Raw genomic sequence first — 17,088 nt, 5'->3', positions numbered from 1 at the left:
TATTACTCACGCTCATGTCGTTCCACACCCTTCGTTCATCTTCGGAACACAAATTAAGATATTGTTGATGAAATCCAATGACTCATTGAGGCCATTTAAACTCTCAAGGTCCATAAAGGTATTAAAAACATATTTGAAACAGTTCATGTGAGTTCAGTGGTTCTATCTTAATATTATAAAACGATAAGAATACTTTTTTGTGTGCCAAAAAAACAAAATAACTTTTTTTTTAACAATATCTATATGAGCCGATTTTAAAACATTGCTTCTGAGCTTTACGAATCGAATCAGTGAATCGGAGCGCCAAAGTCACGTGATTTCAGCAGTTTAGCCGTTTGATATGAGATCTGAATCTTTTGAAACAAAAGATTCATAAAGCTCAGAAAGCTTCATGAAGCAGTGTTTTGAAATCGCCCAATCACTAAATATTGTTGAAAATTCGTTATTTTTTAATTTATTTGGCGCACAAAAAGTATTCTTGTCGTTTTATAATATTAAGATAGAACCACTGTACTCACATGAACTGTTTCAAATATGTCTTTAGTACCTTTATGGATCTTGACAGCTTTGCTCTCAATAGAGGAGCCATCGGATTTCATCAAAAAATATCTTGTGTTCCGAAGTTGAACGAAGGTCTTACGGGTGTAGAACGACTTGAGGGTAAACCCAAATAGGCTATAATACGTGTGTCTTAATTCGCTCCGACAGCAGTGTCATGTCCGGTACATAATCACACTACAGTCAGCAGTATGGACAACTTGAGACCAACGAACACTAGAGGACAGTAGAAGCTAAAACTTGGTAACATTACTTAAACTCAGAGATAACGCTGAAATATAACACACACAGCACACACGTGAGAGGGGAAGTATGTAAAGATAGCCTACTCCTCTAATGCACAGCAGCAATAACTAATAAAAACTATCCTTGAACTTTTTATTGGTCTGCTATTTGATATGTCAGCTAGTCTATATGTTTTTACTTCCGCAGCTGCTTGGGAAAATGCTGTCATTTTAAAATGTAAGGAAATTATATTCATCTGACAACATGTTTATCAAATTGCACAATGTATTTTTTCTTTTTTTCCCTTACAAATTCTATTATAATTTAAATATGTTCTGACTTTTTTTTTTTTTTTTGCTTTCTGGAATGCTTGATTCTGATTGGTCAATTGGGGCTTTCAGTGGCCTGATATCCTATTGTATTCAATTCTATTCTAAATTATTTATATATTTGTATATATATATGTTCCGATTGACCAATCAGAATCAAGAATTCAGAAATTCTATTCTACTCTAATATTAAATTCTAAATATATTATTGTTTTTATACATGGCTGTCCGAAATGTATTCTATTCTATTCTATTCTATTATATTCTATTCTATTCTATTCTATTCTATTCTATTCTAAATTATATTTTTATATATGGGTGTCCATATTGACCAATTAACCAATCAGAATCGAGCATTCATCTGAAATTCTATTCCATTCTATATTCGTTGGTTAAATTATACATGGAATGCAATATTCTTTTCTGTTAACATCTATTATATTCTGTTCCTTTCAGTTGTAAGTAAATTCTGTTTGTGTTGCACATTATGTTCAAAAGTGAATTTAAATCTAAATTTAATAAAAAATAAAACTGAAATTAAAAGTTATTAATGTTAAATTCCATTAAAGAATTTTTTTATTTTCTTTTACTTTTTTTCTTTTCTGAATCTGATTCTGAATTTTCCAAGTCATCTAAATCTTTTTGAAGTGCACATCAAATAGATATTTCACTTTTGAGTCTCGTCTGACAGTGACATTGGCCTCTGCATGCCGTGTGTTACGCGCCCGCTCCCCGCCCAGCAGTGCGTTGTCGCGCTGAGATAACTCCGTCTTTCGGGTCTCCGGGTGTGATAAACAGCAACCCAATCCTCAATCTCCTCCTCTACAACCTTCGATCCCTGGAATTTAGGAACTTGCATAATTCCCAGGACGACCTAATGCTCGCACCTGACGCGCCACCGGTCAGTGTTGGTCCAGGCTGCTGCTCGCCATCATGACCTGCTGTGATCAGAAATGCGCGCTCATCACAGGGGCCGTGCTGGGCGCCCTGATCGCCGTGCTGGGCGGGATTCTCATCCCTGTGGGCAACATGTTTATTGAAAACACCGTGAACAAGGTAAGCCGTCGTCTTTTCTTATCAATATTCGGCGCACATGCGTTTGCAGATACTCCAGACAGACAGCTGTACATGTCATGATGAAGTTGCTGTGGAGAAATATTCTGAATAATTTAGGAATCGCCAATGCAGGGTGCAACGTACTATTAATGATATATGAGATTAAATAAAATGGGGTTTATGGGTCAAGGGCAGAATGCTGGATTTATTGATTAGAATTTAAGTTAACATTTCACATTTTCTTCTGCTCTTTAATGAACTGTCTTAATGTTTAAATTTAGCTGAAAAGCCATTAAAATGACGTCTAATACATTTTAAATAAATATATGTCCTGTATGTTGGTATTTCATATTAAAGGTATTTAAACAGCAGGTTCTTGTCTTGCCTCATAGTGTCAAGGTCAGTGACTGTCTGTGTTAAATGAGCTGTATTTTTCTTCTGAGGCAAAAACATTGGAAATGTTCAATAGCATTATTATAGCCAAGATTTTAATGTGCGTGCCTATACAGAGATTGACTGAAAATAACCCCATGTTGAGAAATATTCATTTGACTGTGACAACCTGCCCCAGTCTCCCCTGTATACAAGAATAAAAAGGTATAAAAGAGTATCTAATACCAAGAATGTTTTGTGTCTCTAAAGGAAACAGTGTTGGAAAACGGGACTTTAGCATTTGACACCTGGACGTCTGTTGACACAGCAATATACAGGCAGTTCTGGCTGTTTGATGTTCAGAACCCTGACGAGGTTGTAAGTCAAGGGGCCAAACCTGCGCTGGTGCAGAAAGGACCGTACACGTACAGGTAAGATCTGTGGCCATATAGATAGATATCAATACAAACCGTTCTTCTTTTTCCAGCAAATCCACCTCTTGATCTTTAAATTTCAATTGACTAGAACTCTTGATCTAGCATCTCAACGCATTAGTATTTTGCTTACTTCTAATATCAACATAATGCACTTCAAGCTTTTGTCATGCTGCTAGCATTTAATCGTTATATGTTTATAAGTAACATTAATATACTTTTACATATACACATATACATTTTAGTGACATCAATTGGCTTAATTACCAAGGATACAAATCATTTTTTAAAAAAAAGAAATGTTATCCTATGTTATATATTCTTATAATATAGCATTACGCTGCTTCATAGAAATATGACCAGTAAAACTCCATATAACCTGCCACTTTTAGCCACTAAATGGTCATAATGTATTTCCTAATGGTCTTATATGCATGCTCATGTTGTCTTTCAGGACACGTTTTCTCCCTAAAACAAATATCACCTTCAATGATAACTTCACTGTGTCCTTTGTGCTTCCGGCGGGAGCCATCTTTGAGCCTGGCATGTCAGTAGGAACAGAAGAGGACATATTCACATCACTCAACCTGGCTGTAGCAGTATGTATTTCAACAACCATCTCTTGCCATCCGTCTCTGCCCTTCTGTCTTCCTCCTGGTCTCTTTTCCTCCCTCGTTCTCCATGCCGAGTTAATGTGATGAGTAATCTTCAAGACTGGATTAATGGCTGCTGAAAATTCAGCTTTGCCATCACAGGAATCATTTACATTTTAAAGTATATTAACTGTTATTTCGATTTGAATAATATTTTAAAATGTTACTGTTTTTACTGTATTTTTGAGCAAATGAATGCAGTATTGGTGAGCATTAAGAAACTGGACACTTTATATTTGGTGTCTTTATTATACACACATCAAAAAATACGTACAATGCGTTGATGTATGGCAAAGCACTTTTGTTGCTGTTGAGGTGGGATGCAGGTTAGGTTAGGGGCAAGTTTGGGTATGTTTAAGGGGTAAGGGAAGGGTCAAAAGTGTAATATAGATGTAATTACATGCAGGTAATTATAATAATATAAGTACAATGTAAAAACATGTATGTACATAATAAGTGCATTGTATCAAATGATTAATTTAAATGTGTGGACATATAATAAAATATCGACTATCAACCCCAAACTTTTGAACAGTGGCATTTACTACTGTTCAGAAGATTGATGATCAAATGATCAAAAGTGACAGTAAAGACATTTTCTTTTCTGTTCTTTTGAAGTATATATTCGTCAATGAATCATAACAAAAATGTATGACGTTCCCACAAAATGTATTAAGCAGCACAGCTGTTTATTGATAATAATAAAAACTGTTTCTTGAGCATAAAATCAGCATATTAGAATGATTTCTGAAGGATCATGTGACACTGAAAACTGTAATGTAATGAAGTTGAAAATACAGCTTTGCCACCGCAGCAATAAATTAAGTTTTTAAATATATTAAAATAGAAAAAAGTTATTTTAAAACTGTAATAATCTTTAATATTATTATTATTATTATTATTATTTTAATATTATATTATATTATATTAGTAATATTAATATTATATCAAATATATTAACAGTAATATTGTCAAGTATTATTACAATTTAAAATTATAGTTAACAATGAGGGCTGGGCGATATATCGCATGCAATTGTCACGCGCATTTCGTCAGTAAAGCCGGTTCTCTGATTACCGCTAAATCACCATCACCTGCTTTCAAATGGAGCGGCATTTAATAGACAGAGCCGTAGATCACTGACAAGCTACGCGATATCGCAGATGAATCGCCTTTGGTAATGAACGCGAAGCTTGTCAGTGATCTACAGTTTAAGCTGAAACATACACTGCCTTGGGTTTGAATAGGCAAATGCTTAGGAATCTGTGATTGGATCATTATTACAGTGATTATTATGTTTCTAGCATGTTATATGTTTGGCAACGGTTCTTTTAACCCTAAAAGATGGAGTGTGTAGCTTTTCATTTAAACAACCATGTAGGAAGACACATCATGACTATATTCCAGGATGACAATGTCAAGATTAATCAGGCTCAAATTGTGAAAGAATTGTTGAGAGGGAACATGAAGAATCATTTTCACACATGTATTGGCACATCTGAGTCCAAAACTTAAGTCCAGTTCTAAAGCAAGTCAAAGTTTGTCAGATTGAAAGATAAAATGCTGATAACTGTGATTATATGTCCAAAGGCAGCTCAGCACTTGAGTCTGCATGTTAATGCATAACCAACAAAGTCGTATAATCATAATTTCATATTCATTGTTGTAGCTTAGATTCATAATTACAGGTGATGTTCGGTCAGATAAAAATTGAGGCATTTAAAGGTTATAAATGTAAATGTTGTTGACTGAATTCAGAGTTTTATTAGGAATTTATGGTTCCATACTTGTGCTGTGATCAATCAATATTTTCTTTTCTTCCAGGGTGTCTATGGTTTACTTGATCATAAATTGGCAAATTTGTTTATCCAAAACTCCAATGCCAACCTCTTCCAGAACAGGACTGTTAAGGAGTTGTTGTGGGGCTACAGAGACCCAATGCTGAACAGCATGATAGGAGTTTTCTATCCAGTAAGGATGACAACATTTCACTTGCTAATAAATCACCTTTATAGCCCCACTGAATTGCAAATTTGTATGTGACCTAAAATGAAACATATGCAATTATATAAGTAAATGATACAACCAAATATGTATTTAAGAATACAAAGACTAAGAATGTCCGATGTAAGAATACTTAAAGACCCTAAGAAATGGTTTGACAAAATATGACGAAGATGCATGAAAAAGCCAGAAAATTTAAATTTATTTTAATTCTGAAGGTTTTTAAATCAGAGACTAAGAAATGCTGCCAGTTTGTACTGCCCCATATTTATGCTTTAATATTCAAAGAGAAAATATCTCTGTTTATTCTTTTAGTACAATGACACCACCGATGGACCGTACACTGTGTTCACAGGCAAAGATGACATCAAAAAGGTAGCCACGATTGAACGCTGGCAGGGAGAAACGTAAGTATGTTACATTAGCATGAAAAATACGTGCAACATGGAACATTTACATGTAAATAAAACATGCATGTTGTAAAACTCAGTCTAACAGAAAAACTGTTGTACAGATCACTGAGTTACTGGAATGACCCTTATTGCGACAAGATAAATGGAACAGGCAAGTTTACCTCCAGTATATTTCATTAATATCTAAATAATTGTAATTATGTTACTATTGACATCTACAAATATGTGGTATGTCCCAAAGCTGTTGGCCTAAAACTGTGATAGTTGTGTCCATAGATTTTCATCTGTTTATCATCTAATTAAAGGGCCTTCAGAACTTCTGCAAGTCACCATTTGTTCTAAGATTTCCTTTACAAATATAATATTGCACACATTATTCAAATGTTACTGTTGTATTCATATGTCAACAGATGGTTCCTCCTTCCACCCGTTCCTGGACAAGAAAGAACCTCTATACTTCTTTTCTTCTGATATCTGCAGGTTAGTTCATTCCCTGTTAATCAGCATTCTTTACAATAAACGCCATTTTGTTTGACATGGTGTACTGTATGACATTTATACATACATACATAAGTCACACTGATGTCCACATACTTTGAGACTACTATATACAGTATTTTGATATGCATCAGCAATGTTCTCATAATCTATTGAGTAAAGTCCCGTTTACTCCATGAGGGTTCATGGACTTTTCTCATCTGATTAGATTGATAAGATATAACAAATCCACGTGTCCATGTGTCCACTCTTTTCTTTGTCATTACCACCAGAGGTCAGGCCACTCCTTTTTTTCTGCAGGGTCAGAGATGTCAGAAAAGATTCTAGCAGTGCCAACATTCCTTCACATCATCTGTGACTAGAAAGCCATAACTGCAGGAGATCAAAGCTAGACAGTGTCTTTTTTTCATTTAGTCACATGATAAGTGATTTTGTCCTAATGTTTTCATTCATGCATATGCAATGGCTAAAAATAATGTATACACTTAACACACTTACAGCACACTTAAAAATGTATTAATGTTATTGCATACATGTATATGTGTATACACACACACACACACACACACATACATATATATATATATATATATATATATATATATATATATATATATAATATAATATTATATTATATATATATATATTTATATATATATATATATATATATATATATATATATAATATAATATTATATTATATATATATATATATATATATATATATATATATATATATATATATATATATATATATACACAATTTAACTTATTTTAAAATATATAGCACACTTTACAAACAAAGCAAAATATTAATGTAATATAATGAAAACAATTAAAAAATGTAATGTAATAAAAAAATAGAAAACGTCTCAGGTTATGTATGTAACCATGGTTCCCTGAGAACAGGGAACGAGACACTGCGTTTGACACGCTTTGGAACGCCTCCTCGTGAACCGGTGTCTGAAAAGCATATGATGTCATCATTGCGCGACCTGGAAGTATATAAGGAGGCAGCCCCGATGCATGGCAGGTAACGCAAGCTACGTTCCATTCGACAGGGTCCCTACGCAGTGTTCACTGTTCCCTACTCCCTGAGCACGGTATATCAGTTGAAGTGTACTTCGCTGGCAATAGTTGCTCATTCGGAACGCACTGCAAACGTCATCAAAGACAGTCACGATGGTTTCGCGCAGATTATGATATAACATAAATAAATATATAAGAATAACAAAATGTATGAATACTCAAAGCGTAAATTCCTCCATCGGAGAGCCGCTAAAAAACTCTTTCACAGCTCTGCTCCATTGTAGTTCTGTCTGGTGACGTGGTGTGCAATGACAGGTGATTTTACCTCTCTACTTCCTGTGAAGTGATGTATCGACATTCCCTTATTCCCTATGCCATTCGCAGTGCCCTTTGAACTGAACAGGTTCGCTCCCTTCGAAATGGAATCTCACTTTAAGATGGCGAAACACCCTGTGCAGTCCACTTACGGTTGAATGGAACGCACCTGCAGTGTTTCGTTCCCTGTTCTCAGGGAACCATGGTTACATACATAACCTGAGACGTTCCCTTTCGAAAGGGAACTCAACACTGCGTTTGACATACTTTGGGGAACGATATACCAACGATGCCAGAAGCTTAAAGGGTGGCCTGTGAAGGCCAAACACCTAGAACAGCTTGGTTGCTGATAAACAAGATCCCACAAACATGGAACTCGCTCAGAATGAAACAGAGTTTAATTAGCAGATAAGACTGTAGAGTGTGAAACAGTCTACCTTAACACATTCCAACAAGCAGTGTACTCAATAAAAAAAACACTTTTTACTCTTTAAGCAAGAGGAGTACAACTTACGCCATCATGCTCTAGAGGAGGTCCAAACAGGACCTGCGACTTCAGAATGACACGGGCGTCAGCTAGTGGCAGTGTCTATGCTCTAAGGGAGCCAAATCTGAGAACCAAACTATCCAGTGAGGTTGACTAGTTTAGCTCAACCTGAGCACACATTCCAATAGGCAATGTACTCAGTAAAAACACTTTTTATTCTTTAAGCAAAAGGAGTACAAACTTACGCCATCATGCTCCGAAGGAGGTCCAAACAGGACCTGCGACCTCAGAATGACACGGGCGTCAGCCAGTTGCAGTCTAAACTCTAAGGGAGCCAAATCTTAGAACCCAACTATCAAGTGAGGATAACTAGTTTAACTCAACCTGAGCTTAATTTTATCAACACATTCCACCAAGCAATGTAGTCAGTAAAAACACTTTCACTCTTTAAGCAAGAGGAGTACAACTTACGCCATCATGCTCTAGAGGAGGTCCAAATAGGACCTGCGACCTCAGAATGACACGTGCATCAACCTGTGGCAGTGCTAGTTTACAACGTTATAAGTTATGTGTGTGATCAGATGTCAACACTATGGGACACAGATGCACATACTTCCTGACATGTTTGTCAAACATAATTAGTCTTAACACCGGTTTGATAACGCTTGCGTTCAAACAAAACAGTCCCTGAAAACGAAAAACATACTGACTGCTTCTCTAGGCACTCTTTATATACTTCCGGGTCACGCAGTTATGATGTCATAGGCTGTCGCCGGCCAATAGGATTGTCGTGATTTGATACTTGTTTTCAGACACCGGTTCACGAGGAGGCGTTCCCCAAAGTGTGTCAAACGCAGTGTTTCGAAAGTGAATAATTCATATACACTATTGCTCAAAAGGTTGGTGTCAGTAATTAAAAAAAATAATAAAAATTAATACTTTTATTCAGCGAGGATGCATTAAATTGATCAAACGTGACCGTAAATTTGACAGAAAATGTGCTGTTTTTTTTTTTTTAAAGGTTTTTACTTTTATTAATAAATAAATACTGAAAAAAATATTCATGGTTTCCACAAAATATTCAGCACAACTGTTTTCAAAATTGATAATAATAAGAAATGTTTCTTGAGCAACAAACCAGCATATTAGAAAGATTTCTGAAGGATCATGTGACACTGAATTCTGAAGTAATGATGCTGAAAATTCAGCTTTGCCATCACAGGAATAAATTACATATAATATTCACATAAAGGACATTTAAATTTGTACAAATATTTCACAATATTACTGTTTTACTGTATTTCTGATCAATTAAATGTAGCCTTAGTGAGCATAAGAGTGTCACGTAATATCACAGAAACGAACAGGCAAGATCCATTTGCAGTAATTTAATGGGGTAATCCAAAGCATAAATCCAGAAACAGGCAAGGGTCAAAATCCACAGTAACAGTCCGAACACAAAACAAGAAAAACACAAAGAAAACCAAAACAGAGAAACCAGGAACATTCGTGAAGACACCATAACAAAGGCAGAGACAAAGCCGGTATAAATAGACAGACACTAAGGACCAAATACACAACAGCTAGGTGCAATGATGAGTGGTGATTAGTCTGGGAAGTGTGTATGGGGAATATAGTCCATGAGACAGGTGGAAATGACAGTCCGGGACGGAGTGCCCTCTAATGGCTAAAGGGCACTCTCACAGGTGATCGTGACAAAGAGACTTTTTTTCAAAAACATTAAAAAAATCTTACCAACCATTTTGAACAGTAGTGTATTATATCACTTATAAAACAAATGATAACATTCAAATGTTCAAAATGAAGACAAAAAGTATTTGGACACTTTCTGGTTGTCAAACGTTGGCAGACATATCAATAGTTAATGTAATGAAGCACACCTTGCCTACTTGCAACACATACTTTTGTGCCTGTCCTCTAGGTCAATATCTGCTGAATATGAGAGAACTGTGGACCTGAAGGGAATCGATGTGTATCGGTACATGTTGCCTGCTGAGGCTCTGGCCTCTCCAGTGGTCAACCCAGATAACCAGTGCTACTGTAAAGACACTGTGCTCACCAAAAACTGCACTATGGCAGGACTTCTTGACATGACTCCCTGTAGAGGTCAGTGCTTTGAGCCTCTTATAAAGTCAGCTCAGACTAAAGTTTATTGAATGCATTTGTCTTTCACAATTTAATTTACGAATTTCCCCACAGGAACCCCAGTATTCATCTCTCTACCCCACTTCCTCTATGGCAGCAATGATCTCGTCCAGGCAGTGACCGGACTGAATCCGAATTTTGATGAGCACTCCATATTTATGGATGTGGAACCGGTGAGGAGCCCATTTCACAATTTTTTTAAAAGGAGGAAGCTTGAGGATATAATAATAAAATGGTTATGCATCTTGTGTCACTTGTAGATTACAGGATTCACTCTGAGATTTGCAAAAAGGCTTCAGCTCAACATGTTGTACGGCCCATCGGCAGATATTGTGTATGTAAACAGACATTGTGTCAAGAACGCATGTGTGCATTGCTAAATTCATACATGCCTGGCCTAACATGACGTCTTGTCTTTCTTTCTCATAGACTTTTGAACAAAATCAAGGACTACACAGTTTTCCCTATTTTGTGGGTGAATGAGGTGAGTGCTAATGAAGCATCTATTTAGCAGTTAAGTCCAACTAAAGCAACCGGGCCTATAATAATTTTAGCATTGCCATGTATTACAGAGTAAAATGTCAATTATTATATATAATATTATTACACACACACACAAATTTGATGACATTGAGTAAAATATTTAATGGTAATACAAATATTTAGCAAAACTGAGTCTCAAACAACTAAATTAGGAATATTCTTAATAACAATGGGTCTCAGTTACTAATAATTGTACGCACATTTGATATTTTTTCACAAAAATTTCCACCTAATTCACAACACGTGTGTACGGACACAGATTTGTTCTTAAACTCGTTCTAATGTTGATGAATTCGGAGTATTCTAAATGAGTAACCACATACCCAAGATATGTAATTTACATAAAACACACCCAAATCATGTCCATATAAGGGCTTTTTTTTTCTTGTTAAATTTAGAATAATCTTAGAACGACAGTTATTGATGAATCATAATTTGTCCGTGAAAGTGTTTGTACGCAGATTTCACACACAAATTTGTGCGTATGTATACTTAGTGATTGAGACCTTTTTTCTGGTCTTCTCTGTTTGGAGACTTGAAGCTTGGAGAAGTGGATACATTTTACATTAATAATAAAGCAAAATAAGTTTCACTTAAAGTTAAACATGTTCTGGAGCATTTTAAACTCAATATTGATTTCTGTGATAGTGAAAAGGATATTTCTTTTTCAAGCACATTTTACCAATTCCAATCCACATCAATCTTAACTACTATTAATTTTGTATTTAATCATTTATAAGTGATATATAATTGTTCGTGAAGGCTGGAAATGAAAAACGCGTCATATTTAAGGTGTGCAGAATTATTAGGCAGGTTTTCTTTTACAGGCAAAATGTGCCAAAGAAGAGATTTAACTCAGACTGGTCAAAAAGTCAAAAATTGTTAAATGCACATGAGAAGGATGCAATACTAATGCAATACTAAAAAATTGCAAAGTTAATACTTGACCGATGGGCAGTGAAATGCTCATTAGGTCAGCAGGGTCAGATTGCAAAAGAATTAAGAATTAAAGGGTTAGTTCACCCAAAAATGAAAATTCTGTCATTTATTACTCACCCTCATGTTGTTCCACACCCGTAAAACCTTTGTTAATCTTCGGAACACAAATTAAGATATTTTAGTTGAAATCCAATGGCTCCGTGAGGCCTCCATAGCCAGCAATGACACTTCATCTCTCAAGATCCACAAAAGTACTAAAAACATATTTAAATCAGTTCATGTGAGTACAGTGGTTCAATATTAATATTATAAAGCAACGAGAATATCAATTTGTGTTCCAAAGGTCTTACGGGTGTTGAACAGCATGAGGGTGAGTAATAAATGACAGAATTTTCATTTTTGGATGAACTAACCCTTTAAGTATAAAACCATCAGGAACCCTTTAGTCTCCAGCGCCACCATTTTCCAGAACTGCAACCTACCTGGAGTCTCCAGAAGTGCAAGGTGTCAGGATCTCAGAGCCTTAGGTTAGCTAAAGAATCCTAAAAAATGACCCTCACTTAAAGGTGGTACAGAGGATGTTTTGTTTTATACATTTTTGCAATATTACTTGAAACTGTCTTTACTAACTGATAAAAGACTATTTATTAGGTGCACTGAAAGGAATAATATTAATATACATCATCTGTGCACGAGGTAGGGCCTTAAAAACATCAGCCAATTGTTTACGCGATCATCGCGTAAACGATTGGCCCTCTGGCTTGTCAATCACTGCCGTGACGTTCCTTGTGAGAGACGAGCGCGGCTGCGCTCCAGTAATTTCCCACACTCCACAGGCGGCGCATTCAATGTTTTTGTCAGGAGACAAGAGTAACAACTGCAGATTATGAGTTACCTGCGGTGAGTCTGACATAATGAATCCAAAAAACACAGCGAATGCCGGTGGTAAACACTCGTGTTCCAATACTCGTGCAGGAGTTTTGGGAGGCGTTCCTTTGAAGGAGGGGGGTTGTTCTTACGAATGCGCTCATTTCAAAAACTCACTAACAGTCTTGGTTTCTCAGTCGACGGAAATATCCTCTTTAGCACCTTTAATAAGAATCACAAGCTGAAGTGTTTAACTGTAAAATACATGAAGACTGATTTTTTTTTATTTATTTTTTTTTTTTTATAGACAGACAGATTGAGAGTGACTCTTGAAGGATCAGCACCACATCCTCTTGTACCACTGTTTGAAGAATTTATCTTCAAGAGTCCCTCTCAATCTCCCTGTCTATAAAGCCTAAAAAAATCAGTCTTCATGTATTTCACAACACTTCAGCTTGTGATTCTTATTCAGAGTGGGTCATTTTTTAGGATTCGTTACCTAACCTAAGGCTCTGAGATCCTGACACCTTGCACTTCTGGAGACTCCAGGTAGGTTGCAGTTCTGGAAAATGGTGGTGCTGGAAACTAAAGGGTTCCTGATGGTTTCACACTTAATTCTTCACCTTAATTCTTAATTCTTTTGCAGTTAACATGTGTCTTTTCTACTCCACCTGTTTTTGTCTGACCCTGCTGACCTAATGAGCATTTTGCTGTCCGTTGGTCAAGTATTAACTTTGCAATTTCTAACACTGCGTTAGTATTGCATCTTTTTTATGTGCATTTAAATCTTAAAGTTAAATCAATTTTTTTGGGCTCATTTAGACGTTAAAAGAAAACCTGCCTGATAATTTTGCACACCTGAATATAAGGTGTTTTTCATTTCCAGCCTTCATGAACAATTATATATCACTTATAAATGATTAAATACAAAATTAATAGTTGTTATTAAGATTAAAGGGATAGTTCACCCAAAAATGAAAATTTGATGTTTATCTGCTTACCCCCAGCGCATCCAAGATGTAGATGACTTTGTTTCTTCAGTAGAACACAAATGATGATTTTTAACTGCAACCGCTGCCGTCTGTCAGTCAAATAATGCTAGTGGATGGGAACTTCTACTATAAGAGTAAATAAACTTGCATAGACAAATCCAAATTAAACCCTGCGGCTCGTGACAACACATTGATGTCCTAAGACACGAAACGATCGGTTTGTACGAGAAACCGAACAGTATTTATATCATTTTTTACCTCTAATACACCACTATGTCCAATTGCATTCATCACTCGATTCGTTTGGTCTGATTCTATTTCGGTCTCTGACAGCGGCAGTGATGTCTTGCGCATATACTTCAATGAGAGCGAGTCAGAGCGCGATCAGACCAAACGAATCGAGTTTTATTTACTCTTACAGTAGAAGTTCCCATCCACTAGCATTATTTGACTGACAGACGGCAACGGTTGCAGTTTAAAATCATCATTTGTGTTCTACTGAAGAAACAAAGTCACCTACATCTTGGATGCGCTAGGGGTAAGCAGATAAACATAAAATTTTCATTTTTGGGTGAACTATCCCTTTAATGTGGTTTGAAATTGGTAAAGTGTGCTTGGAAAAAAAAAAATATGATCAGAAAATCAACTAATAATTCTGTACACATTCTGTATAAACATTAATATTCTGGATTGATGTAGGTTATTATGTACATCAATTTGAGAGGAAATTGAATCTTGATTTATGGCCGAGTCAATTTGATATGCTTCAATTATGTAAAGTATATTATGTTTTATCAACTTTGTAACTGATAAAGATATAGCATCTTATACACTTGTTAATAATAATAAGAAAAATTCACATCCATAAAATGAAAATATATATTTTTTTATTATATATATATATATATATATATATATATATATATATATATATATATATATATATATATATATATATATATATATATATATATTTATTTATTTATTTATTTTTTAATTTTTTATTAAGGTATAAGTGATCGATATATAATCGATCATTGTAATATTCAAGTATACAGCATCAATAAAAACATTAAAAAAAACATCTAGGTTGAATTAAAGCATTTAGGTCCAACTAAAGTGTTTAGGTTCAATCAGTGATCCATGTTTATCAAGTCAGTAAAATCATATTTAATTAGCGCGATTGTATGCTGTGGGTTGTGATTGGTCCAAAAATATAACGGTTAATTTATAATATAATAGTTCCATAGAAGTTGAGTCAGCTTTCTGACCCCAAATGTAGTTTATTTCATAATTCAAAAAGTGATAGCAATAACTTGAAAATAAACATAAGTTAAACATAAACTTGATTAGGTAAAGCATGGCAGTGGACTACAGCATTAAAAGATGACAATCAAGACAGATGACAAAATGAGGGCTATAAATAGACAGACTGAGACAAATGAGCAATATAGAGCAAATAGACAAATGAGCAACACATGAACGCAATGAAACAATAAACCAATGATAACGTAACGCAAATGAAAACAAAAGCACATGGCATGAACAATATAGCATTTAGATACAATAAGCCCACTCTAGATCCATTATCTCCACTAGGTACTTTATTGGGACAAAGAAAGTAATTTCTGAAATCTTACATTATATATATTAGTAGAATTATTGTGGTCCATAAACCGCTAATCTCACACATGTTTGACCCCTGGACCATCAGGATTGTCTCATCAGAGCAGGATTAGGTGTCGCCTCACTGCTGACTATAGGATTTGTGTCTCTTATTTGTGTTAGACGGCAGTCCTGGACGATGAGACGGCCGACTTGTTCAAGAAAGAGCTGATTTCTCGGATGGATCTGCTGGAGGGGTTTCAGATCGGACTTTTAACGGTCGGCTTAATCATATTTGTCAGCTGTACGATTGGAGCGTTGTTGGTGTGCAGGAAACTGGAGAAAAATACATATCCTTTTGTTAAATAAAGGGAAGGATGCTTGGTGCTTTGTGTCTTTGATTTTTGTAATTGGAATTACAAAAAAATTGTATTTATAAAAATTGTAAGTGTATATTGTAATTGTTATTTGAGCTCAGAGTACTGCAATTCTATTTATATAATTTATATACTCTGCTTTTTTGCGGAGCAAAAATTATTGATTTCTTTCTGTATTTGCTTGATATTGTATCAAGTCATATTTTCAGTAGTTATCAGGGCAAATATTCTGCCATTATGTGGTCATACTGTGGTTGATTTAAATATGAAATAGTTTTGTATGTCAGCACAATTTCAGTAAAACAAACAACTGTAAAACTTTGCCTCATTGTTATTTTTGTTTTCTGTAATTTTTTTTCTGTCCTCCTTACATAGTTGTTGCACATCTCAAATCACATCAAGTTCTGCCTTCTCATGCATAAGAACAACCACCAGGCTGAAGAGTAGAGAAACAGAGAAAATTCTGAAACAGATTTCTCTGTTATACCCTGTAAATCCATACGATTTATTTTCCACTCTTCAGTGGATGCTAAATCAAAATGGGAGGGTTTGCAGAACAAGAGGCCTGTGGTTGAGTGGGACAAAGGGGTTTGTTTAATATTAAAAGTAAGGGTAGGAGCAACCTTCTCTCTGCTTTATGAAGTGCCACTGGTCATCTCTGTTGCTTTTCTGCTCTGGTTGGACCCATGGGTTTTGAACTGGTAAGAGCGAACAGCATGTAGATTTATACTCTACTTTGATTTATACTCTACAGTGTATATATTGTATATAATGTCTCATAATGTCATTATTTTTGAATACTGCTACCCTATTTATAATGCTTTATGGCTTTGTGTGTGTGTGTGTGTGTGTGTGTGTGTGTGTGTGTGTGTGTGTAGGTGTGTGCGTGTGCGTGTTTTTGTGACATATCAGGACACAAATTTGTATAATGACATGGGTGTGACATAGGTATTACAAGGAGAGGGTAACTTATGAGGACATTACCCCATGTTCCCATTTTTCAAAAGGCTTATAAATCATACATAATGAGTTTTTATTTTTTTTGAGAAAGTAAAAATGTGCACAGTTTCCTGTGATGGGTAGGTTTAACGTTAGGTGCAGGAGGATAGAAAATATGATTTGTACAGTATAAAAACCATTACGCCTATGGAATGTCCCCACAATTCATAAAAACAAACATTTGTGTGTGTATGCATTGCTAAGGACTTCATTTGGACAACTTGAAA

General features: G+C 35.4%; 1 protein-coding gene across 1 annotated transcript; it reads left to right on the top strand.

Annotated features, from left to right (window-relative positions):
* Positions 1-1,880: 1,880 nt before the first annotated feature.
* cd36 (CD36 molecule (CD36 blood group)) lies at positions 1,881-16,160 on the top strand. Its single transcript, XM_067392229.1, has 12 exons — positions 1,881-2,168; positions 2,811-2,971; positions 3,429-3,573; positions 5,452-5,598; positions 5,947-6,038; positions 6,146-6,195; positions 6,455-6,524; positions 10,316-10,500; positions 10,594-10,712; positions 10,800-10,873; positions 10,969-11,023; positions 15,669-16,160. The coding sequence occupies exons 1-12, from the start codon at positions 2,046-2,048 to the stop codon at positions 15,852-15,854; spliced, it is 1,407 nt and encodes a 468-aa protein (XP_067248330.1). The 5' UTR covers positions 1,881-2,045; the 3' UTR covers positions 15,855-16,160.
* The last annotated feature ends 928 nt before the right edge of the window (positions 16,161-17,088 follow it).

Source organism: Chanodichthys erythropterus, chromosome 8 (assembly GCF_024489055.1).
Source record: "Chanodichthys erythropterus isolate Z2021 chromosome 8, ASM2448905v1, whole genome shotgun sequence".
In the NCBI taxonomy this organism is placed as follows: domain Eukaryota; kingdom Metazoa; phylum Chordata; class Actinopteri; order Cypriniformes; family Xenocyprididae; genus Chanodichthys; species Chanodichthys erythropterus.
Note: the sequence above shows the minus strand (reverse complement) of the source record. Positions and strands in the feature narration are given on the sequence as shown.